At 37.3% G+C, this 24,335-nt stretch overlaps 1 protein-coding gene across 1 annotated transcript; it reads left to right on the forward strand.

The window, feature by feature from the left end:
* The first annotated feature begins 1,352 nt into the window (after positions 1-1,352).
* Positions 1,353-16,283, forward strand: WEE1 (WEE1 G2 checkpoint kinase). The gene is made up of 11 exons (XM_015822659.1): positions 1,353-1,949; positions 7,763-7,971; positions 9,387-9,453; positions 9,549-9,721; positions 10,540-10,661; positions 12,224-12,370; positions 12,738-12,833; positions 12,921-13,006; positions 13,172-13,342; positions 13,434-13,579; positions 14,813-16,283. The coding sequence occupies exons 1-11, from the start codon at positions 1,353-1,355 to the stop codon at positions 14,961-14,963; spliced, it is 1,965 nt and encodes a 654-aa protein (XP_015678145.1). The 3' UTR covers positions 14,964-16,283.
* Positions 16,284-24,335: the final 8,052 nt, after the last annotated feature.

Below are 24,335 nucleotides of genomic sequence, written 5' to 3' on the forward strand. Positions count from 1 at the left end.
CTGGCAGTCTCGAGCTTCCGTTTCAGCAGGGACGAAACCCTTTAAACAGCTCCGGGTGAGCAACATTCACCTGCGGTTAGCCGTTTGGAGGGTACATTTATCACAGCGATCCGAATTCTGGCTTAACCGCAGAAAAACCGTTCTGGCTGCTGTTAGCAGTTTCTGTGAGAGGGGGAAAAAAAAGTGCAAGAAAGCAATTAATTAATGCCAATGCTACGGTCAACAGACGGATGCCCGCGACTGCAGCCTCGAGGAACCAGGAAAAATCGGCATAGAAAGCCGGGGAAAGGTCTACACTACAGGGCGCCTTCAGTTGTTTCTTCAGAGAAAGAGAATTAGGAGACGTTCACGTTGCAGTTCGGTCAAAGTCGGTCTACCTCCGGAGTTTTTGCGCCTCATTGTTTCGAAACGGATTGACTCAATTTAGTTGCGAGGTTAAATCATTCCAGCCAGATTGGCAATGTTTGGTCTCAACGTGAGGCTCACTTGAGCTAAACGAGCGCTGATTCAGCTTCTCAGACTATAAAACTTGTTTGCCTCGGGCAAAGCTCATCCAAAAGGAAAGGGGCCTTAAATTAAAACAACTGGGAAATTGATGACACATAATGACTACAACACGCAGTTTCGGGCCACTCTAGAGAGGTAGGCAACCTTGGCTCTTTTATGACTCGTGGACTTCAACTCCCAGAATTCCTGAGTCAGCATGGCTAGCTGAGGAATTCTGGGAGTTGAAGTCCACAAGTCATAAAAGAGCCAAGGTTGCCTATCCCTGGGCTGGGATTTCCATCTGAGTCAGCCCGCCACAGTTCGAGGACCCACTTGAAATCCTCCTTTATCTCCCCAGCGCGCTTCCCCCAAGATCAAATACTAAACCTCCAGCCACGTTTACGCCTTTCAAACACTTTCCCCCTTTCACTCAGACAGCAACCACCACCCACGCACGCACGCACGCACGCTCACAGGCGCACACACACACACAAAAAAAACCCCACAAATAAACCAGCCCCTCCCTCTTTCACCCCCCGAATTCGCGCCAAATGGTGGCTGATGTCATCACGTAGGGCCCCGCCTCTCGCCACTGGTGTTTTCAAACGGAGGGGGCGTGTGTGATTGGCCAGTGTGACCAGCACGTGACTAACGGTCGCGGGAAAGCCGCGGAGTCTGAACGGGCGATTCTGCGGTCGGGGCGGAGAGCGCTGGAGGTTTTCGGACAAACTGGGACCTTGTCGGGTGACTGTGTGAACCCTCGCCGGAGGAGAATCTGACCGCAGGGGGGCAGGATTTGGCCTGTCAAGGTGCCTGTCTGAACGGAAGCCTCGGGAGGGACCAGAATAGCGTGTACGACCTCAGCCATGAGTTTCCTGAGCCGGCAGCCGCCGCCGCTGGCCACGGGGGCGCGGCGCCTTACGGTCCGGAGGGCTGCGGCCCCTATCCGGCAGAAGCTACTTTTCCCGGGAGGTGGCAGCGACTGCGAGGAGGAGGAGGAAGAGGAAGAAGGCGGCTATGAGGAGGAGGAGGAAGAGGAGGGCGGCGGCGGCAGCGGCAACAGCACCGGGGAAGACTCGGCCTTCCAGGAAGCCGACTCGCCTCTTTCGGTCAGCCGTACCCCGGCTCGGCGGGAGCCTCAGCCGCCGCATACTCCCGAGGAGGTTGGGAGGAGGGACCTGGCCTCCACCGCGCTCCCGGGGGAGGAAGGCGACTCGTGGGAAGAGGAAGGCTTCGGGTCTTCGTCCCCCGTGAAATCCCCCGGAGCTTATTTCATGGCTGGCTCGCCGCCGCTGAAGGGTCCTCGCCGTTTTTACGGTCAGGCGTCGCCGCCGCCGCGAGCGGATACAATCCGGTACCGGGACCAGCAGAATCCCAGCTCTCCTTTGCCCGAGTACCCCGGCACGCCGCCGCACAAGACCTTCCGCAAGTTGCGCCTCTTCGACACTCCGCATACGCCGAAGGTGAGAGGGGTGGGTGGGTGGGTGGGTTGGCGGGCCAAGGCCCCGGAGGGGGAAGACAATGGTGAGGTGGGCGGAACGGCAGCCCCGTGGGCCGACGAGAAGCGCCGTCCTTCTGCCGCCGGCGGGAGGAGGGCACGTGGACGTGTGGGTGACGTGTGAACCTCGGGCGAGTTTAGGTGGTCGATCCTCCCCTCTGCCCGGCGGGTCGATCCTTTGGCTTCTCCTCCCTGACCGTGACCTCTTGGCCTTCGCTGTGGTCGGAATAAAGTCAGCATTGTCTGGTTTGGAAAAAAAAAAAAAAGAATTGTTTTCCAGGGAAGAGACAGCAAGAGGCGCTCTTGGATTAACTGCCACGCCCCCTTTCTGGCTTTTTTGTCAGTTTTTTTTTTTCCTGCGGAGGACATTTCAAAGGGATTATCCAGGGGTGCCAGACAGGTTTAGAGCAGTTGTTTCTCAACCTTGACCATTTTAAGGCATGTGGACTTCAACTCCCAGAATTCCACAGCCAGCGATGCTGGCTGTGGAATTCTGGGAGTTGAAGTCCACATGCCTTAAAATGGTCAAGGTTGAGAAACACTGGTTTAGAGTGTTTCACTGCGGGTACGTTTTTGCTCTGTTAAACGTTAGGAAGAGAGAAAGAAGCCGACCAGTGCCAACCTCTGTGGGCAAGGGGCAAAAGGCAATTTTCAAGAAGCAAGATGGAATTTTAACCTTCAGTTTATTTAGATGGATTTGTAATGATAAAGGGTCATGTTTCACACATACAGCTTCTCTCGGCATGTATTTTAATGTCCCATCTGCCATTGTACCTGTGGTTTGATATTTTGCTGCAGGGAGCATTATTATAAGATGCAGACAAGCTCTCCGCTAAAGACAGTGGATTTGAAGTCATCAGGGGGAGCTTTTAAATTCTGGCAGCCCTTCATTTTTCTCAGTTCATAAATCAAAGCCAAGAATAAGAGCATTTTTTTTCCCCAGTGCCAAACCCTTGTATCATAATTGTTATGTAACAGATTTGCTGGCCTGTTACAAAAAAGTTGGCATCTTGGGAAGGCCTGCCCACGGATTGTCAGTTAAGATTATGTAACTAAACTAAAATTTGTAACAAAATAATTCCCCCCCCCCACATTGTGAAGTATGTGGTAAATCCACTACAGTTGACTTACGAAAGTACTCAACCTTTATGATCCTAATGCTGACCTTCTGGTTTGCTTAGTGATTCTGGAATGTTTACTTTCCTGAAAGAAATCAGTTCAAGGATCAGCAACCTTGAAAAGGAAATCAACCCTTTTTTTTTTTAAAAAAAAAAAAAAGAGTAATGAGAAAGTTTTGTGATTTTTCTAAGCAAAGCATCTACTTTTAAAATGTATAAAGTTTTCATGACAGTTTGTGAATTTTACATTATAAAGAAATCTGAGAGATGTAAAGTTTTAATAAATGAGTCAATTTTGAGACCATAATTGCTTGTTCTCAGAGTGCTTTTTATTAAGATATAATGGTCAAGTTGTATGATGCTATAGAATCAATATTTTTATAACCGAAGTTAATTTTCTGTTTATAGTTTGTGCATCAAGCCCTCTAAATTACTAAATAACAGCATACTATGAGGCTGGCTTTCATACTTAATGTTTTGCTGTCAATACTGTATGTATAAAATAATGTATATCTTGAAAATGGAAGGCTATTTATTAGATATTTATCCCACCTTTATAAGTAACTCAAAGAGGTGAACATATGTAATAATCTTTCTTCCTTCAATTTTCCCCAGAACAATCCTGTGAGGGGGATTGGATTGATAGTCACGCAGCTGGCTTTCATGCTTATTAAAATAATCTTAATATTCCAAATGAATTGTCAGGAAATATAACTATGATTTTACTATAATAAGACATGGCTTAACTAGATTGGATTACTGAGGTACTGTATATTCAGGAACCTATGAAGAATCTGGGAAAACTTTATGTGTATAGAAAGAAAGTGTATGTGTTTTATGAAGATTCCACTGGAAGTCATAGTCATGTTTTTATAACAGCTTTTGCTGTGAGTTTGTGAATCTATATAAATGGTTTGAGTTTAGGATATCAGTCACTTTGTGCTCCTATTCTGCCCTAGATATTTCAAGGCCTAAAACAAGGGGACTGCAATCTTTTTCAGTGGGTGTTGTGCTACACATCTTCTATATAGCCTCTTTGGTGGCTGTCACTGGAGTGGTAGAACTAAAATATGGAGGTTTGAGTATTTTGAGAAGTCAAATGCTTGTCCTAAGACCTAAGCTTTGCAGAGGCTCTAAAATCTATTTTATCCCCTAACTTAATTTATACTAGGTATAAAGGACAGTGTTAGTTTTCTGGAAAAAAAATTACTTGTACCCAGTTTGGGAAATCACAAAGATTGTTGGAGATCAAAGTTTACCTACCTCAACCATAACAGTGCCAAGGAGATAATTCATGATGTTCTAACAGACAGGGCTAGGCTGCATATGATGTTACAATTTCCCCTTCTCTGTAGTCCCATTAAGTTTGTGAAATAATCTGTCTCTGAGATTTGTCAAAGTCTTTGGCTAAGTCTTCATTCCTGAATTTATTCCTAGTTTGTTGTTGGTTTAATTTTTGTTCAAAGTGGCCCTTTATTGTACCTATAGAAAACACTATAGTATAGAAGAGTTGTAATAAATATTGGCCACATTCAAAACAACTATTCCTGTACAGGTGTGGAATCTCAGGGCTAAAAAACACCTTTCTACAGAGTTTAGCTAACTGCTAATAATCATAAAATGACTATACAAGTGAAAATTATGCAGTAATCTGACTTAATATAAAGTTCAAATTATGCATAGGTTAGAACAAATCACTCTAGTTTGGTTTTTGCTGCAATTATAATTCACAAATTAGATATTTTTAAACCACTGTCAAAAAGGGATCAGAGCTTAATGCATTGATTTTGCTTATGGGGAGGACATAGCAATCATGTAATCCTAAGATGTTGCAACCATCATAAATACATGCCGATTGCCAAGTGCCCAGGAAAACTGTGATGGTCATAAATGCAAGAACTGGTTGTAAGTCACTTTTATCAGCATTCTTATAACTTTGAATGGTCACTAAATGAATGGTTATAAGTCAAGGACTACCTATAGTGCATTTTGGCTTATCTCAAAAAGCTAAGCTGGTTAGCTCTGTTACTTGGATAAAGACTCACTAGGACAGTGATGGCAAACCTATGGCACACGTGTCAGAGGCAGCACTCAGAGCCCTCTCTGTGGGCACACCTGCTGCCACCGCCAGCTCATACAGGTCCATTAGGCCACTGCTGGCACCCGGAGCGGCGGCCCCACCCAGCACAAAGGCGGCGAAGCAGCTGGCTAGCAAGCTCGAGTAGAGGTGGTAGAGCATGCCCCCATGCGCTCACTGGCCTCTGTGTGCGGGGGCTGATGGTGTCAGGCAGCAGCCGCCCCTGCCTTGCCTTGCCCCGCAGCAATGGAACCCCTGCCTCACCCCGCAGGACAAGCCTGACCACTGGCCCACCCACCAGAGACCCCCTGGATCTCCCCCAATCCTGCCCAGCCCCCACAGGAGTCCCCCCCCACGAGCAACATCAAGGTGGCCATGCCCCACCCCAGCCACGCCCACTCAGTCTGCCATGCCCACCCCCAGCCCCCTGAGGGCACCACAATGCTGATGCGGTCTTGGCACTTTGCGATAAGTGGGTTTTGGGTTGCAGTTTGGGCACTCGGCCTCTAAAAGGTTCACCATCACTGTGTGTATTCTATAATTAATGGATCTCCTGTATTGATACTATTAGGAATTCTTATATTTGTTGTTTGCTACATCAATTTTTTATATTTATCAAAGGATTCAGAGCTTCAGTAAGCAGAACATACATAGAAGAAATATATACATACATATACACAGATGTGCATCCATTTTCAGCCATGAGTGGATTTGTGTAGAATCAGAATATGTAATCTGATTAATACTATATGTATTTTAATTTTAGTTAAACAGAGAGAGATTTGAGTTGTAACATTTCTTCTGGACAAATCTGTTACTGCAGAAGAAATTCATGAAAGTTAGAGTATATAATTATTGCTGGAAATGTTAGATTCTTGTATATCAGTTCTGATTTTCAAAATGAGGGAGAAAAACTTTCAGCTTTTTTTAATTCATAAGTAGTTCTTGTATTCCTTCAACTATTCTAGGTTATTTGGTTAAGATGAGTGGAATCTTCTTTCTGCGGTTCTGAAAAATAATCATTAATTTCAACTGGAATTAAATCAGTCACTCAGGACACTGAACTACCCCAGTCAACAAGATCAATAGAGCCAGTTCAGTTTCCAGAGAGGACTTATTAAAAAAGCAGACAACAGAAGAAGAGAATACCACTAGTTAACTACAGCTCAAGTTACTGAAACACATTATGAATAAATTACAGCCTATACTGGACAATGACACTGCACATTTTCTGGTACTGATAGACCCATTCTTACATATGGATAATCACCACATTCTCCCAAGCAACAAGAAACTACAGGAAAAGAATGCAAGCGTGAGTACATACCTTGCAACAAACCTGGTGTATACTTTGGTCCCATTTCCACACCAACAAGTACACACACAAGATGGGGGACAATTTTACTTGTTCTTCCTCCAGTGTGGTATATGTTGTCATTTGCCAGCAGTGTCCCTCTGGATTCTACATAGGACAAATGGGCAAGCTTGCACAAAAGAATTAATGGGTACAAGTTTGATATCAGGACTCAAAACAAGAAAAAAAAAGTATATTGGAACATTTTAAACCGCCCAGGAGACTATAGCAGACCTCAGTGTGACTGTTAAAGCAGAACTTTAACAGCATCATTGAGTGAAAACTCCCATGCATCAAAAGGTTTTAGACAATGTCAGAAGATCTCATCAAACACAGTGAGTTTTTAACATATAATTAATAATTGAATGGTACTTGTAATCTGTCCCCCTCCCCTATCTTTCCCCAATTTAGTCTTATATCAGGCCACTTTATGCATTTGTTGAAGTAAGCAGCAGCTCATAAAAGCTATACCTTTTAATACAATTTGTTAAAAAATACTATTAGTACTTTTTTAGTCTTTGAAAGTTCGCCAACATTTGCTAAATATTTTCATTTTTGTTTGTTGAGATAGATACTCTCATTGTGGAAATAATACCTTACATTTAACCATTAGGAATAGTGATTAGGAATTCCTTCCAATTCAAATATAACAAGAAGGTGAGAGTAACATTTGTGAAGGACATGAACTCCTGTAGCCAAGTGTAGAAACTGAAATTGGCAAAATCTGCCACATGTCCAGAGAGAAATTAAATGAGTCGGTAGGGAAGGCAGACCTTCTCCACATGCCTTATCAGCCATCTATATCCTGTTTTTATTTTTTATAAGCTTGTCTTTTACAGGGCAGGATTTTCTGGTGAAAAAACATTACAATTTTATTGCTGGCTGGAAACTTTTAAAGACTTAATACTAAGCATTATTGATGGTTTTTACACTGTGTCTTGGCTTGAATTTCAAGACATACTAATAGAAAATGATTTCTCTGCCTTGTTAAAATAGCTAAAAATAATGGCTTTGATTGTACCTTAACTCAGAAAATATCTGCATATTCCACAGTGTTTCTTACCATAATGATTTGTTTTGTTCATTGTCAGAGGAGTTAGGCATTAGGAATAACACCAGAAGCCAATTTATGCTGTAGTGTGTGTCAGAAAGAAAGCACAAGGAAGCTGTTTATGACATGAATATGGATGTATTACATTTTAAATGCTCATGTCGTATTGGTTTTTCAGAGTCTCCTTTGTCGAGCTGAAGGAATGGGCTCGAGTTCAGCTAAACTTCGAGGTGGCTCTCTCTTTATGAATGTTGGAAAACTAGTAAAACAGGAATGTGATATGGGACAAGCCCCTCATGTGAACATTAATCCCTTTACTCCGGACTCTGTCTTTCTTCAATCTTCAGTTGGACAGTGTCGAAGGAGAAAGAGAACACATTGGAATGAGTGAGTATCACAACTGATCTTTGATACATCAGGGATATTTTTTAAAAATGCTATTAAAACCATTAGTTGAGATCTTATAAAATATAATTCTGCAACTTAGTGTCTTCCAGATGTGTTGCACAATCTGTATTATACTTAACAATGGTCTTGGCTAATCTAACCTGCTATACATATATTGAAATATAATTCTTACAATTGCCAGCCAGAGGCCCACCTTGAAAAAGAAAATGGATTTTGTCCATACCATCTTACAGATTCATAGTGAACAATGAGTAGTAAATAGGCTTTAAGAATATGAGTGGCAATAATAGAGAATTTCTGTGGTTGCCTGAAGGGACAAAAATAGCTGCTTAACAGAATTTTAGGATTAAAGTACATATGACTTGGATTGGTTTGGATTATTATGTTGTATTTTATTTAAACCCTAATCTATGAACATGAGATCAATTATAACTGGATTTATACATTGCACTAAATCAAAATGGTTTGTTAACAAATTGTTGGCTTAATGTATAAGCCTAAGCATTGTTTATGACATATGTAGAATCCCTCATTGTATATTAAATCATGGTTTCAGTATTCAGATTATGATTTAGCAAAACATTTCAAACCATCTGTGTTGAAAGTAACAATCACTTAAAGTATCTTTACAATGACAATTTTGCTTTCTATTAAGGCACAGTAAAAGAAAGTTAAATGATAGTTAACAGACCAAGAAAAATAGCCCCTAGTTTATGGAACATAACGGAATTCTGGCTAAACTGTAATTGATATGGAACCCCTCCCCCCAAAAAAGCTAAGTTCATGAAGCTAGAAATGATAGCCAAAACAAAATCATTATGTAAAATGTGTCACTATTATCAAAATTGCTGCATGTTTAGCTTCTTTGTTTGGTTTATTGATACCATGATTTTCTATGTTTACTCTAAGCTATTACCTCCACCGATATGAAGATAAAGAGATGTGTGATATTTATATCAGGAGAAACGTACTGATTGGTTCTTGGTTAAAAATTCCTAGTATAAGTGGGCTTATTGTTTAAGAAAGAAGCTTAAGTTTTTCTCTATGGATCAGATTTCTATTTTTATTTATTCAAAACAAATTCAAAAATAAATCACATTTTGTTCAATTTATATTCCTACTCTCTTTTTTTTCCTTTTAAATAATTCCATTCCTCACTTGACTTTTTCACTGCTTCACAGAGATATCTTACTCTGGTCAAATGCTGTGGTATCAGCATAATACAGTAAGAAACAATTCTATCTCAAGGAGTGAATTTCATTTAAGATTCTCTGTACTCTCCTAGCATTATTCATCCTCTATTCATCTTGCTTCTGATGAATGATATATTACTTAGAAAAATTTCTTGGAAAGTTAAGGTTTCATTGTATTTCTATATATTTTTATGTTTTTAGCTCCTGTGATGAGGACATGGAAGCAAGTGATGGAGAACTTGAGGATGAAACTGTCAGACCTGCCAAGGTAAAATAAAAGAAATTCCATAAAACCACTTGTTTCTAAATAAATACATTTCAGTGACAGTGAATTTAGTAGTGTTTATGTCTACACGATTTTAGCGGATCAGCATAACAGAAAGCAATATGAAATCACGATATGCCACAGAATTTCATGAATTGGAGAAGATTGGTTCTGGAGAATTTGGTTCTGTATTCAAATGTGTGAAAAGGCTTGATGGTTGTATCTATGCAATAAAGCGATCTAAGAAACCATTGGCTGGCTCAGTTGATGAGTAAGTATTAGTAACAATTTAAATGCAAAATATTTTGTGTTACATTTTGTTTCTGTGCCTATAATTCATATAAAAATCTATAATAATGTTTCTGCAATTAGATTAATGAATTGTTTGTACTTGAAAAAATGATGTATAGTTGTGCTTACCATTTTTGTAAGAAAATAATTAACATAGATCCACTAATGTGCAGTATTTGGAACAATCCTAAATATAACTGAATCTACAGTAGCTCCTTTCTAGGGATGTTCAAAATGTTCCATGAACAAATCAGTCACTCAGATGTTTGGGATGAGGTAATGGAAAAGGGCAAGGTTGTTAGTAGTAGGTAAGGAAGTTGTGTGGAAAGATTGGGGCAGGATAGTTATGCCAATTGCGCAAGTTGCAATTAATGCAAATTGCAGTTCCTAAGCAAAAGGAAGGGTCTAGAAAAAGTAGGGTTAGGGGAAGACTGGCACTTAGGCCACTGAAAAAAAGTACGAACAAAGATAAGGAGCCTTGCTGTATTTACCCCATTAGACCTTTCCAGATTTTGTTCTGGGATTTGGTTTGGCCAGACCATAAAGTACCTGAAGTGGTCCAGGCATATCTTTAACTCACAATTTGTTTGCCTCATGCAACAAACATTGTTTCCTGTACACTCCTATGTGTTTAGTTGAAGTTTTGTCTAAATTGCATAACTCGATTGCATTATGCAGAATAATCCAAAAATTATTACAGTAGTGAAATGACCAGAATTCTATCTGTTTGACAACTTAATATTTAATAATAACAGCTTAATGCTTTGGTGAAATTGTATTTTTTTTTCAATATGATAGGCAAAATGCTCTTAGAGAAGTTTATGCTCATGCAGTTTTGGGACAACATTCACATGTAGTTAGATACTTCTCTGCTTGGGCTGAAGATGATCATATGCTTATTCAGAATGAATATTGTAATGGTAAGTAAGATTTTGTTCTAACAACTGTGGAAAAGTAACTATAGTAAGTTGTTAAGCAAGTGGCTTAGAAAGGTAAACAGTATATTTATTGCCCGTTACAGATTTGTCAATCCTTGTTACCTTAAAATAAAAACTTTTTAAAGAAATATAGTAAGAATTTAGGATTTCAGTTTCAGTAATTTGTATAGGTGTTTGGGTATGTGATTACAGTTATGACAGAGCAGAATAAAAATGGGAGAACTATGATACATTAAATCATCAAAGCTGAATTATAATAAAATTATGCATATTAAATAAAATGAGATAGGAAGCTTTTCTTTCAAATATTAAAAGACAACCTTTTCTTCCCCTGAGCTAGAAATAGTTGTCTATTTTGCTTGATGGGTCTATATATCTAGGCTGATTATTTCAAATTTCCTGACTAAAAAAATAAAAATTGAAGTAATTTTGTAGTATTAGTAACTGACTAATGTGATTCAGCTTCAACTAAAACTGTAAAATTAAATAATGAAATACATTTTCTCTGCTGCTAATTCTGTTTTATATTAATTGTGAGAGACTCCAATTATATCCCTCAAAACAGATATATTAAAGAATCATTTTTTTATTCCACAATGGAAATGTAGGCTCAGCTGACAACAGCTGACAGTTTTGGCTTCATATGGAAGCCAAAACTATAACTTCTCCCTGTCTTACTACTACTTGGTTTTCTGGTGAGCATGCCACAGTTCTGCACTTTGCTTTCCATATTTTTTCCTTGCCTTCTGCTCCAGTGATATATTTTAACAATAAGCAGGATTTCAGCCCAGCCAATGGAAAAAGCACACGTGGCGTCTATGAAGCATCTATTGATGCACCTGTAATGTAAAATAACATAGAGGAAGCTTTTGAAGATTTTGATACAAAATTACAGACTCTATAAGCAAACTTGACTCTTAATTTACACAAAAAGAAATGTTTTCTTTGCATATCAATAATTGTTAAATATTCCAAATGTTTTATATACATTCATGAGCATCATTTAAACAAAATCTAGTAGGTTATTGTTAATATCTCCTTATTGCATATGAGTTAGAGAAGCCTAAAAATAGTAGGTTTTCTAAGATTATTATTAGTTTGTAGTTTAGTCATTCCAATTCATAGTTTTGGCTTCCACACTATTATTAAAAAGCATTTGATTGAAGTCAGGCTTATTTATATTTGTGTGGATTTTGTAATTAAGTTCATTGTGAACTTGCACTTTAAAAAGTATAGATTTTCTCTAACACTGTATAACAAATTTTCCTTGTGCTACTTGCATCTAGAGTTAGCATGAACATAAAGTCTGAACTATATAGTTTCTGTTTCTTCTTTATTGTGAACTCAGTAGTGATCTTAAGCACATGTGCTTGGAGCTGTTTGGAATAGAGTGGCATAGAAATACCACAATAAACAAATCCATTCTGTAAGCCTATGGCTTCTATCAACATTATGAAGCCAAATATTTTTAAGAACAATTATTAAATATTACATGCTAAACAGGATGTTTTAAATTCTTTAATGTGATTTAATTTTATATGCAGGGGGTAGTTTAGCTGATGCTATAAGTGAAAACTATAGAACTATGCGTTACTTTGGTGAACCAGAATTGAAAGATTTGCTACTACAAGTTGCTCGTGGTTTAAAGTACATCCATTCAATGTCACTGGTGCACATGGATATAAAACCTAGTAAGTACTATAAAATCTGATGTCTTCTGAATTGTAAGGATTTAATATTTTTTCCATGATGAACATATATGTAGTATCAAAATGAATAATGAACCACACCTTAGCAACTGAAACTTTTCAAATCTAACTACAGAATACAGTGCAAAAGTTCTTTTTTGAAATATGTGGTTGGCCAACTGTTGTATTTGTTTTGGAAATATTTTTGTGAGATTAAGTTTGCTTGCTTTTTTAAAAATTTGGCTCCTTTTCAAGGTAGCTGTTAATACTAGTGTTCATTACTCAAAGAGGCACAATAGAGCAGTGAGAATTTTACCTCTGAAATTGATTTATATTTTGATACATGTTTTATAATTTTATTCCTTGGCAGGTAATATCTTCATATCTAGGACCTCAATTCCAACTACTATATCTGAAGAAGGAGATGAAGATGAATGGTCATCTAGCAGAGTTGTTTTTAAAATAGGTAGGAAATAGTAGAAATATATCTATTAATGCAAACCTTTTTTAATTTTGAGAAAGTAATTTTTTATCCTTTACTGTTTTAATAAAGGTGATCTTGGTCATGTCACCAGAATAGCCAGTCCTCAGGTGGAGGAAGGAGATAGTCGTTTTCTTGCCAATGAAGTTTTACAAGAGGTAATGCATTTTTAAATTATGCCAAAACAACTAATTTTGAATATCAAACTTTTCTAGATTTATAGAAGGATTGTTTTAGATTTCTATCCTATGAATAAAGCTGGAATGTAAGGAAAATTGTTTAATCTGGTGTCTTCTATTTATGGCAATTACTTTTTTTTCCAGAACTATAATTACTTGCCAAAAGCGGATATTTTTGCATTGGCATTAACTGTGGTTTGTGCTGCTGGGGCTGAACCATTGCCAGCCAATGGGGATCAATGGCATGAAATTCGACGAGGAAAACTACCCAAAATTCCACAAGTCCTTTCTCAAGATTTATTAGACTTGCTAAAAGTAAGTATAAGCATATATAGCAATAAACTACATATTTTCTCCATATATGAAGATGAAAACGGTAATCAAACATACCTTTAATCTATTTCAGGTTATGATAAACTCTGACCCAGAGAAAAGACCCTCAGCAGTTGCTCTAGTTAAGCATTCTGCATTGTTATCCACTGCTAGAAAGAGTGCTGAGCAGTTACGAATAGAACTGAATGCTGAAAAGTTCAAAAACTCTTTGTTGCAGAAGTGAGTTTAATCTATACTATGCCTATTTTAGTTTTAAAGTACTGAGGAATAATACTGATAGTAAACAACTGTGCAACAAAATAAAGGGGTCTACAATTTTTCTGAAGCATTAATACATAGGGATCTGAAATATAACATCAATATTTTGGCTTTAGAAATATAACTTAGGATGCCAGTACAGAAGGAATGAAACTGATTTCTAAGTGTTTGAAGATAACGTGTTCACTTGCTGTGGGAAGATCATGGGTGGATTTTTTTCCCTGTAAGAGGCATGTTTATATTACCTTTTTAAAAAGAATGATGTAGAAGATGAGCAAAAGTCCATCCTGGCTTCCAACCTTGAAAGATGGATGGTTTTCTAAAGTATTTTCAGTGTGGTTGATGAAATCAAAATTCAAAGATAATTTACAGAATGTAAATACAATACTATCATCAGAAGAAAAGTAAGAATTCAGTGAATGTTCTAGTTGAATGTGAAAATTATCTATATGAGCGGCATGCCAGAGTTGGACTTGGTTTGAAAACTGGGAAGGAGTTCTATGTAGAGTTCTGCAGATAGTTTGATCTCTGGAGGTGTAGCCAGGGTGATTTGATTTTTGGACTTTAGTGGTGGATTAAAATAGAAAATTGGTTCTTGGATATCATCCTTCATGTGAGAAGTGGAAGGATGAATAAATGTGTTGGAGGGCCATAATCAGGGTTTTGTATATTGGAATAGGATTGATCTAAGAGGATTATATTGAGAGTGATAGGAAGGGATCCTTGTTGGCTATTCTGTTTAAATGGCCAGGAAGGAATGTTAATTGTGTAAGAGAATGGTGGGTGGTTAGGGTGAGACTGAATATGTGTGATTTGGGATGTTCTAGTATTATTTATTGTGTATATGGATAGTGGAAGGAGTATGATTCAGAGCAGTTTTTTCCTGGGGTGGTGGGCACAAGAGAGAGTAAAATTGGTTGTGAAGAGTCAAGGAAGATAAGGTGGGGATGCCACAAGAGTTATTCCATAAGAAGAGAGATCAAATTAAAGTTGGTGTGAAAAGAAGTAGCATAGCCCAAATGTACAGAGTGTTATGAATTGCTCCATTTCCAATTTATCATGTTGTAAAAGAGGTAAAATATGTAGCAATGCCATTTATATTATACCTTTGTTTCAGATTCTTTTTAATGATTTTAGATACAATTTCTACAGTATTATCTGAAGGGAAATAACAGATTTTTTTACCTTTTGCAGGGAGTTGAAGAAAGCACAAATGGCAAAGGCAGCTGCTGAGGAGCGAGCACAGTTTACAGATCGAATGACAACTAGATCTACAGCACAGAATAGAATTGCTCGTCTTACTGGGAAAAAAATGAACCGTTCAGTTAGTCTCACAATATATTAATGATTCTATTTCATAAACTGACAAAGGAAGATAATTGATTATTGCTGGATTGAATTAGGAACAGAAGAAAGGAGTCTGTTTCTAATTTTCTATTTAATCACTGTCAATGGTTTTATAAAGAAACCTTATGCAATTCGAATTTTACAAGATGCAGTTAAACAATTATCTTTTTCTCTGCTTCTCCCAATATTTAAAAGTTACGTTCAAGATCTTCATTTGCTGGAAAAATAGCCACCGCCAGGTAAAATGGATTTCTCCTCAGTGTTCTGCACTCCCTAAATTTATTCTAGAGGGATTAGGATTGGGAGGGAAGGGTTCTCTTGAGTAGATTTGGGAGGTGTTTTGTGGAGATGAAGAAAGGGTGATCCCAATGCACAAAGGAAGGCTGCTCAGAGAACACTGGATGGAGCCACTGCTGAACCAGGCTTTTGACTATAGTATATATTATATCATCCAGAGCCAACCATTGGAATGGTGTGCTGCTTTTTTAGTTTTAATGCATTGTTAGAAAAGGCGTTTTACTGATAATATAAAGAATTACTTTATAAATTGCTCCATCAGGCATGGAGATAAGAAGTGCCATGGAGAAAGTCTAAAGGACAACAAGCCAAACCATACCTGATGTCAGGTAAATCTGTTGGGAATTTTATTCTTGGATTCAACTGGGAGCACTTTGTTAGGCATTGTTGCAAACCACAAGGGTAATCTTGTGGATACATGCCATGTGAAACTGCTGCTATTTTTAGTTTGTCTTGCTGTAAACTGTAGCATTAAAACAATCATTGTGTTAGTGGGCTTTCTTTTAAAAAATTATGTGAAAAAATACCAGAGCTGCTCTAGTGAAAGCAGTTTCCTTCTTTGAAGCTAGTGTACTGTGTACAGAGACAGCACACCAATTTTATATTTGAATTACATTATTAGTGTAAATGTCTTTTTTATAATTGTTTCTAATAAAAGTTGTCAAGTTAATCCCTCTCCCTTTTCTACTTTCTCTTCCCCCCTCTATTAATATGTGAATGTCACTGTTCATATGTTTTACTATTTGTACATAAGTATACTGTTTTAACATTTTTCAAAATAACTGTATATAGCTGTTACATTGTACAACATAAAAGCTGAAGTTTGCCATTTCAGAAGATCGTATTCAAATTTATTTCAATTTTAGTTAAAAGAATAATATAATCAGTACCCTAATAATCTGTTTCAATATTGCCAAAATAGATGCTATCTATTACTGGCTTTTTGGTTTCAACCGGTTTCCTACTTGAATGTTTCACTCTGTTTTTAATTAGCTTGAATCAAAATATTAAAGTGCCACTTGGAAATTAACATTGTCTTTTTTACGGGAAAGTGATACGAAGATTAAACATCTACCACTCTATAAAAATATTCCTAGATCTGCTTAGGCTCTTTGATGCAGTCCTGCTGTTCTCGACAGTATGTCTGCTGAGTTAATGCTTGATACTTTCGAAGCAGGATGTGACTTTCAGTACTCTTCATCCTGGATGTGTGCCAGTACATTGTACATACCTCCTAAGTTAGATATATGCAGATAATAATAGGTTGCCCTGCCAAGGTTGTCTCTGATTAGAAATCCTAACTTTCATAGAACAGCATCAAGATACTTGGGATAAAACATGACTTTGGCTATGCTTGTACTAGTCAAAAATGCCAACAATGGTTAGTACTATCTTTAGCAAGAAGATCAATCATAATCAGAAATCAACATCTATAAGTCCATCTGATGATGTCCATGGAAATTTTGGAAAGTTGCAGTTTGGAATGAAAAGGAAGTAAACAGTAAAGAGCATGATTTCAGGTGAAATGGAAATATATATAAATAATGTCCTTGTTGAGTGGAAATAAAAGTGTGAAACATATATATATATAGTGGCAGTAATAAAAGTTTCCGAACACCAGGATAAAAATCTTAAACCAAACCTGTTTAATCCTGGTGTTCGGAAACTTTTATTACTGCCACGATATGTGTATACCCGGGATTCTTGTTTTTAACGTTATTGACTCATTGAGTGGAATTGGGACCAACACCATTAAACAACATGATCATGCCCAGCTTAGGATTGGTTCCAGTCGCAGTCATTAAGTGAATCACAGGTTTTTAAGTGTGACATAAGAGTGCAACCTGCGCTTCCTGCCAGCTTCCCCATTGACTGGTTGTTGGGAGCCAGCTCCCCTCATTGCCTAATAATAAAAATAATATTTATAAACTTGAAATGTTGGATAGAATGAGATTTATCAAAATAAGTGATAAAAGAGTTAATATTGTTCAGAATATCGATTGAATATAAAATGACTGGTTAACTACTATAAAAGAAGTATGTTGAGGTGATTTGATCATATAACAAACATGAAGATTGCAAAAAAGAATGGTTTAAGACAAAAAGGAAAATGTATGCTTGAATGAAGTTGAGATTTTAAGAAAAAGATGAACAAAAAGCAATGTATGATGCACTTATGGACATGTTGGCAGCAAGGATGAGTTTAAAAGATGAGGTATAGTGAGTAGCATTGGTATAAACTAGATTTGGATATATTTTCTTAAAATTTCTTTAGCAGTTATTTTCATTCCTTCATAGATTAATCTATGTACAGTATATACGGTATGCATATTCAAGATCCTGAAATGTGACTAAAAAGTAAAATATTTCAACTGGAGGCAAATGTATATAATCGGTAGGAAAAATTATACAATTTATGCAAAATAGATTATGGCAAATAGTCCATATTCGCAAAAAAAGCAAAGTGGCAATGCTACTGTTTCTAAATCCTCAAGAATTATCTGAGTTATAAGCACCACTGGGAAGCTGGAAAATATCTGAATGAAGGTTTCTAAGATATATGGGGAGCATTCATTAGAAGAGAAGCAGTTCTTTTGACAGTATGTATTTAAATGTTTCAATATCTTCAGGGCTCTTTGAGGATTGTTGAAAACAACTAATGCTTACAAGTCACAAAACTGTTAGTGGGCAGGAAAGGGGTGTAATCAACATGGTAAAGTGGGAATGGTTTATAACTGCTTATATTCTTTAAATGAGCTCTGCTCTAATCCTTACTTTGAAATTATCCATATCAAGTGGCACCACTTACCCAACTTTGGCTGATTTCAAACAAACAAACAAACAAAAAACAGTGCTAGACATAGTTAGTACTTTGACTGCCAGGAAACTCCAAGATTGTAGGCCAGACCTGAAGTTTAAAACAAAATCTCAAAGAAAGAGTGTCCTATATTGATGCCTAGAACATGGATGTTACCATCTTGCAAGGTTTGACTTAAGAATATCATTTATTCTTTTTCTTTACAATACCCTTTTGTTTTTTTAAAAAATGGAAATTACTGTTTATCACAGTGATTTTATGTGATGGAAAGTTCACATTAAAGGTAGACATTAGCTTTCAAACACCTACGTTTTTTTCTGTTTCCCATAATTTTCTTATTTTCTTTTACTATTAACTTACATTCTTTCATTTAATTTTTATTAATTCTACATTTGTTTCCTATTATCTCTTTTATTCCCCAGAATGTATTCTGTTAAAATACTAATATTTTATCTTTAATTTCCTTCAAGTCTCTTTCTCGTCCTTTTCTATGACAGGAGGAAGGATTTCTTTGATCCCACATGAAATTCTACCTCTTGGTGAATCCCACACAGTTTTACCTCTCTTTGTATCCCTGTGTGTGCATACAAGTTTTTTTCACTGCTCTCACACTTCCTAAACCAAGATGTTCTGATGCAATCCATATCTTACTGTAGTTTGAAAGTAAAATCTTGAACTAATATAAATACAATTAACTTCTAACCTCTTGATTTTTCTTTCTGGAACATTTAGCTCTTTCAAATTGAGATTGTGGTGTTGAAAGTTTATACAAAAGATAGCATTAGTATACATAACTTTAAATGAATATGTTGTAACTTTTGAACAGCCACTAAAGTGGTTGTAAGTTGAGAACTATCTGTATACAATAAGTGTCTGTTCCTAATTATAGTAATAGTCTTGGTTGTTCTGAAGTTCAAAAACCCAGATTTAATAAGTAAATGTTATTTATGTTCTAAACAAGTGTTAAGCAGCAATAGGGTTTTTAGACTAATCAGGTTATTTTATGGAAATGAAATATTTTTAGAACATTATGTATTCAGAATGTTTTTATTCAAAGGACTGCAGCAATGCCTGCCAGTGAAAGTAAAAAAATGCTTACTGCTACTACTGAGACAGATTATCCATATGACATTAAAATTATTAATTTAGACTAAGTGCTGATGGATATGTTCTGAACAGTAGACTCAATTTTTAAAAAGTTATTTTTTAAAAAACTTGGATTGATAATTTGACTCTCTTTATACTATGCACCATGCTTCAAATAACCTGAAGCAGCACACTGTTATGATGGGAGTATCAGTTTCCTATCAGGAGTTCCAGATTTTCTGTATGTCCTTGCAACTGCATATTTGGGCTATAAATATTAGGATGTATTGACAGCAAAAAGATGGAGAAAATTTTAAATCTTGCTGTCTAATAATACATTTTCCTGATAGAAAATATGCTTTGTATTGTTCTAATCCAGTGGTTCTCAACCTGTGGGTCGGGACCCCATTTGGGGTCGATCGACCATTTCACGGGGGTCGCCAAGCAAGGCTGTCCGCCATTTTTTGTCCGCCATTTTTTTCCCTTTTCCGGCAGGTGCCTTACCTCCTTTGGGCTGGGCCAGCTGGTGGTCGGCCTGCTCCGTCTCTGCTGCTTGCCAGCTACACCTCGGCCGGCGCAGGGGGCGGAATCATGCATGCGCGGCGCTCCCGGGCAGGGAAAGTCCTCGACTTACGACCGGTTGGGTAGTCCTCGACTTACGACCGGTTTAGTCCTCGACTTATGACCGGTTTAGTCCTCGATTTACGATCGGTTGGGGTCGCGGCATTAAAAAGGTTGAGAACCACTGTTCTAATCTAATGTGTAATACCTCTTGAAGAGTTCATATCTTCGCAGAAAAAAGAAAAATATTAATTAGGTGAATTGGATGAAATAACACTTTGCCATATAAATGTATTAAGTTGTATCCAGTAGGGTCATTACATTGCTGAATGTGAAGATTAACTGGAATGTCTGCAGTGTGACAGTTCAATTATCTGAATAGTCCATTATTTTGCACTCGGATCTGTGGTACTTAACCTATTATGATGCTTAAAGAAATATGCCTAAGCCAGTTGAAATAATTGTTTTGGCATGCTTTACTCTGCACACAAGGGACAATGAATAACTTCCTTGCACTGGGTAGAGAAAAACTTTTCCAGAATTATTTCATCAATTATGCCATTGATACCAACTTTAGAATATTACTTAGCCCTGAATGTGCTCTGATGCTATTTAAACAATGCATAGTAGTTAATGTGTGCATAGGTGAAGAATTAAGTAAACTTGTGAATAAGTAAACATGAGCTTTGCTCCAAGAGCACATCTCTATAATCCTTCAATGCAATTGGTATAATGCAATTCAATGAATCATATATTTATATCTTCAAATGTCTGTCATGCCAGTGCTGCTCTGCTGTTGCTTAGGATTTGGCCTTGCTAAACATCTGGAATTACTGTATATTTACTTGTCATCACATCACGCTGTCCTTCAGCTAAAGAAACCTTCCCTCATACTATTTGTTTCATCTTAAAACTATTCATTAAAAGCTTTATTATTCCCAAAAGAACTGTCAATATAGCTTATAGAGTAAAATACCGTATGTCCTTTCAGTTCCTCATAAAGTCTCCAAGACAGCTTATCAGTTATGTAATTCATAAGGGGGAAAGAGTTTTCTAAATACCAACAAAAATAAATCTTTAAAAAAGATAATAGTGCTATAAGCGAGAATTAACCCTAATTAAAGGGGCAGCTGAAGAGTCTAAATAATTGTTACATCAACAGTCGGGACACTGAACAACTAAAAGATTTGTTCCCCTAATCAATTGGACTTCTAGTGTCAATGGAATCAAGGCAAATATGTAGCCTTATGTGTGTAAAAACAGATGTTCAAATATTGTGTTCTTAGAGGGTAATATATTTAACTAGGGGTTTTATTTTAGATGACTTTCACATTCAGGCTATGCTGCCAGATAAAGTTTGCCTTTAAGTTAATTCTGGCAGCCAACGAAAAGCTGAAAGTAGGCTTTAAAGAGATAATAGACAAAATTGTTTTATCTTAAGATGACAATGAATTAAGCTCAAAAGAGGCCCTATCAATCTAATTCTAGGCATATTCAGTGGAATTTAGTATTATCCAAAAATAATAATACTTAATCTTTCTCTCTTATCACTGTATACTTTTTTTCCCTCCTTTTCTCCCCTTCCTCTATAAAGAATGTGCAAGGAAGACCGGTCATGCCTTCCAGTAGCCCGAGGAAAATCTTGCTTCCATAAATGGAAATAGACCATCAGATTCTATCCATTTATTCATGTATTACTCATGTGCAAGCTCCTAATCATTATGCAAAAGATAGAAGAATTCTTAATACCTTTACAAGAACGTATACATTCTTGGGTACACAAAGAGTTACAGAACTAAGTTTAAGGACACTTTGTTTAACTAAATAATGCATTTTCTGATAATTAAGTTGTTCAGGGAAAAGTGATTGTCATCTGCTATAGCTTAGCGAATGTTTCCTCCTGAAGATATGAGTCACCATTGAAAGACTGAGACAATTTCCCTGCCGGTACTTAAAAGGTCAGAGTGCAAATAAACTCCTTTTCCCTCAAATGTTAGATTAGCAGTATTAGCTTCTGTCTTTTGTGGTAGTACAGCATGTGCTTACATTAAAACAAAATGCCTTCATTTGGAATATCTGCCTCTATGTTTATGGAAAAGCCATTCTTGTGATTTTAGCGGAGAAAAGAAGGAGAAGGGTAATATTGTATGTACCCCTGCTAGCTCAGTACCGAGCCCAGAATATAGTTTATTTAATTATTTATAAAATGTATTGGCCACCCATTTTACCACAGGGTAATTATCAATTTGGGAAATATAGAATACTTATTTTCCCCTGCCTTTAAACCACTCTTAGCAAAAATAGTTCAAGCAATTTCCTAAGGAAGTTTTTCATAAATGGTTTGCCATTTCCTTCTTGCTAGGCTGAAAAGGCAAGACTGGCTCAAAGTGACCCAGTTGGCTTTGTATCTAAAGCCAGATTAGAACTCATGGTCTCCTGATTTCTAGCCTGGTGCCTTAAACTGTTACTCCAAACTAGTTCTAAGTAACTATAACAACATCAACAAATCCAAACAAAGTATCTCTCTTGATTGGGACAAAAATATAACCAAACCTGGTAAAGGTAAAGTTGGCCGTAGAGTGAGGTTTCCTCTGCAGTTTTGGCTGTTCCCCTTATCAGTGTTTCTACTAGAGTGTGTTAATTCTGTTTTCAAAAGTATCCCTGGGAGAAAATACAAAAATAAAGCCATTGATTCAAGCTCAACTCCTTGCCACTTCATGGGTAGAATCTTGGAGTTTTCTTAGTAGCCATACATGAAAATGGTTTACAGTTGAATATAGATGTCTGCGTGGGATATAAAATGTAAAGATGGTGGCTTTGATCACCAACTGAGTGGTGGGCTGATTGAAACCTTGCCTGCTTTTTATATACTTGTGACATGTTAGAAGAGGATAGAGCTTTAATTACATAGTCATGCCTGCAATCTTGACTTTTTTGACCCAAGTACCAGAATTAATTCTGCTTCTAAGCATAGACAAGTTTGGCCAAGTGTTACTACTTGCTGAGGCAGACGGAAAATAGCCCCAAATTAGAAAAAATCCCAAAAGGGAACAATGTACATGTGGGATTGATTTCCTTCTCCCTCTACAAATGTGTGCACTACCTCTTACATACACACACATATGTGCACTTGCAAATTGTATGATGTTACCTAAGATGCTAGAACTGAATGCCATTTGAACAAATCTACTCATCTAGATTAGATTGTAAAGCCCACCTATTTAGTAACAGTCATAAAGCGCCCCATCCTTGTCTCAGATAGCAGAAGCATGAAATAAAAATTCAATGGACATTGCTTGGATCTAAAATTTCATTCATAAACAGCTTCTACTCACAGAACTGTTTGTATCCTAGCAGAAAAGTGCTGCATGAGACAAGTAGGCTCTGAGCCAGAAAAGGCTTATTTTGGTGCATGCTTCTGCGCAAGCTCTTTTCACACCACAGTCTTGCAATGGTATGTTGGACTGCATTGTGGAAGATCACCCACTAGGTTGCACAAGAGTCTATGGAATAGTTTACTAAGATATTTTCTCCTGTTCAGAGGCTGGGTTCAAGTTGTTAACTTTTCTCTTTTGTTTTCTTGATTGTAAGTATTGTAAATGCTTCATTCATCTCTAGATAAGGAATACTGGCTCACCTGCACCCTATATCTCCATGGTCCATCAAAGCTGACATAGCAAAGAATTTGTTTAATTCAAACCTACTGTACTTAGTATCTGTTCATTAGCTTGAGAAACTGTTCTTATGAATATAAACAAGAATTAATGACGAGCAGACAACTGTCAATATGGCAGCCACAAGTATGTAATCAAATCCATCCTTTTTTTAAAGACTTTTTAGACATAAAAAGGAGACAGCCATCTTGACTTTTTGGACACCTTGGAATATAAGAATCTTGCGTCACATTTTTCACCGGCCTCTTAGGCAGTATTCTTTGCCAGCATCTAAGCGAGCAGTAGACACCAGATCAGAGATAGCTAGCTGCTTCATGAAATGTATAGTTATATATTAAATAAATGAATAAATACACAGATTGCTTTAATGGTGGATAAGGACATGCTTCTGAAAAGTTCAGAAGAAATGCATGAAAACCTTAGCTGATAGGATATGTTTTCAGATCTCTACTACACTTTTCTGTTTTTGTATCCCTAACCTGAGAACTATTCCAAATCAGTTAGAGATATTAAAACAATAAACAACATTATGGCAGGTGGTTCTAGGAGGCAATAAAGTACAATCAATCAATTCCAAAATATTTTTAAAATTTAAATTAACAAAGTCTATGTTTTAAAACTATTCTGGATTTTTTTGTCATTTTTTTCATAATTTCATACCTAAACATTATTCAGGGATGAGTTTAAGCAATTTCACTGTTTATTTGCTATGGCAAATGAGACATTCTCTAGGGGTGTCCAGCCTAGACGAGTTCAAATCACCAGGACCAGATGGATTACACCCCAAGGTTCTCAAGGAACTGGCAGATGTGATCTCAGAACCACTGAACTATATTTTTCAAAGATCTTGGAGCACTGGGGAACTACCAGAGGACTGGAAAAGAGCTGATGTAGTTCCCATATTCAAAAAAGGAAAAAAAATGGACCCAGGAAA

This window comes from Protobothrops mucrosquamatus, unplaced genomic scaffold (genome assembly GCF_001527695.2).
Source record: "Protobothrops mucrosquamatus isolate PMUCROS unplaced genomic scaffold, P.Mucros_1.0 scaffold1635, whole genome shotgun sequence".
Classification (NCBI taxonomy): Eukaryota; Metazoa; Chordata; class Lepidosauria; order Squamata; family Viperidae; genus Protobothrops; species Protobothrops mucrosquamatus.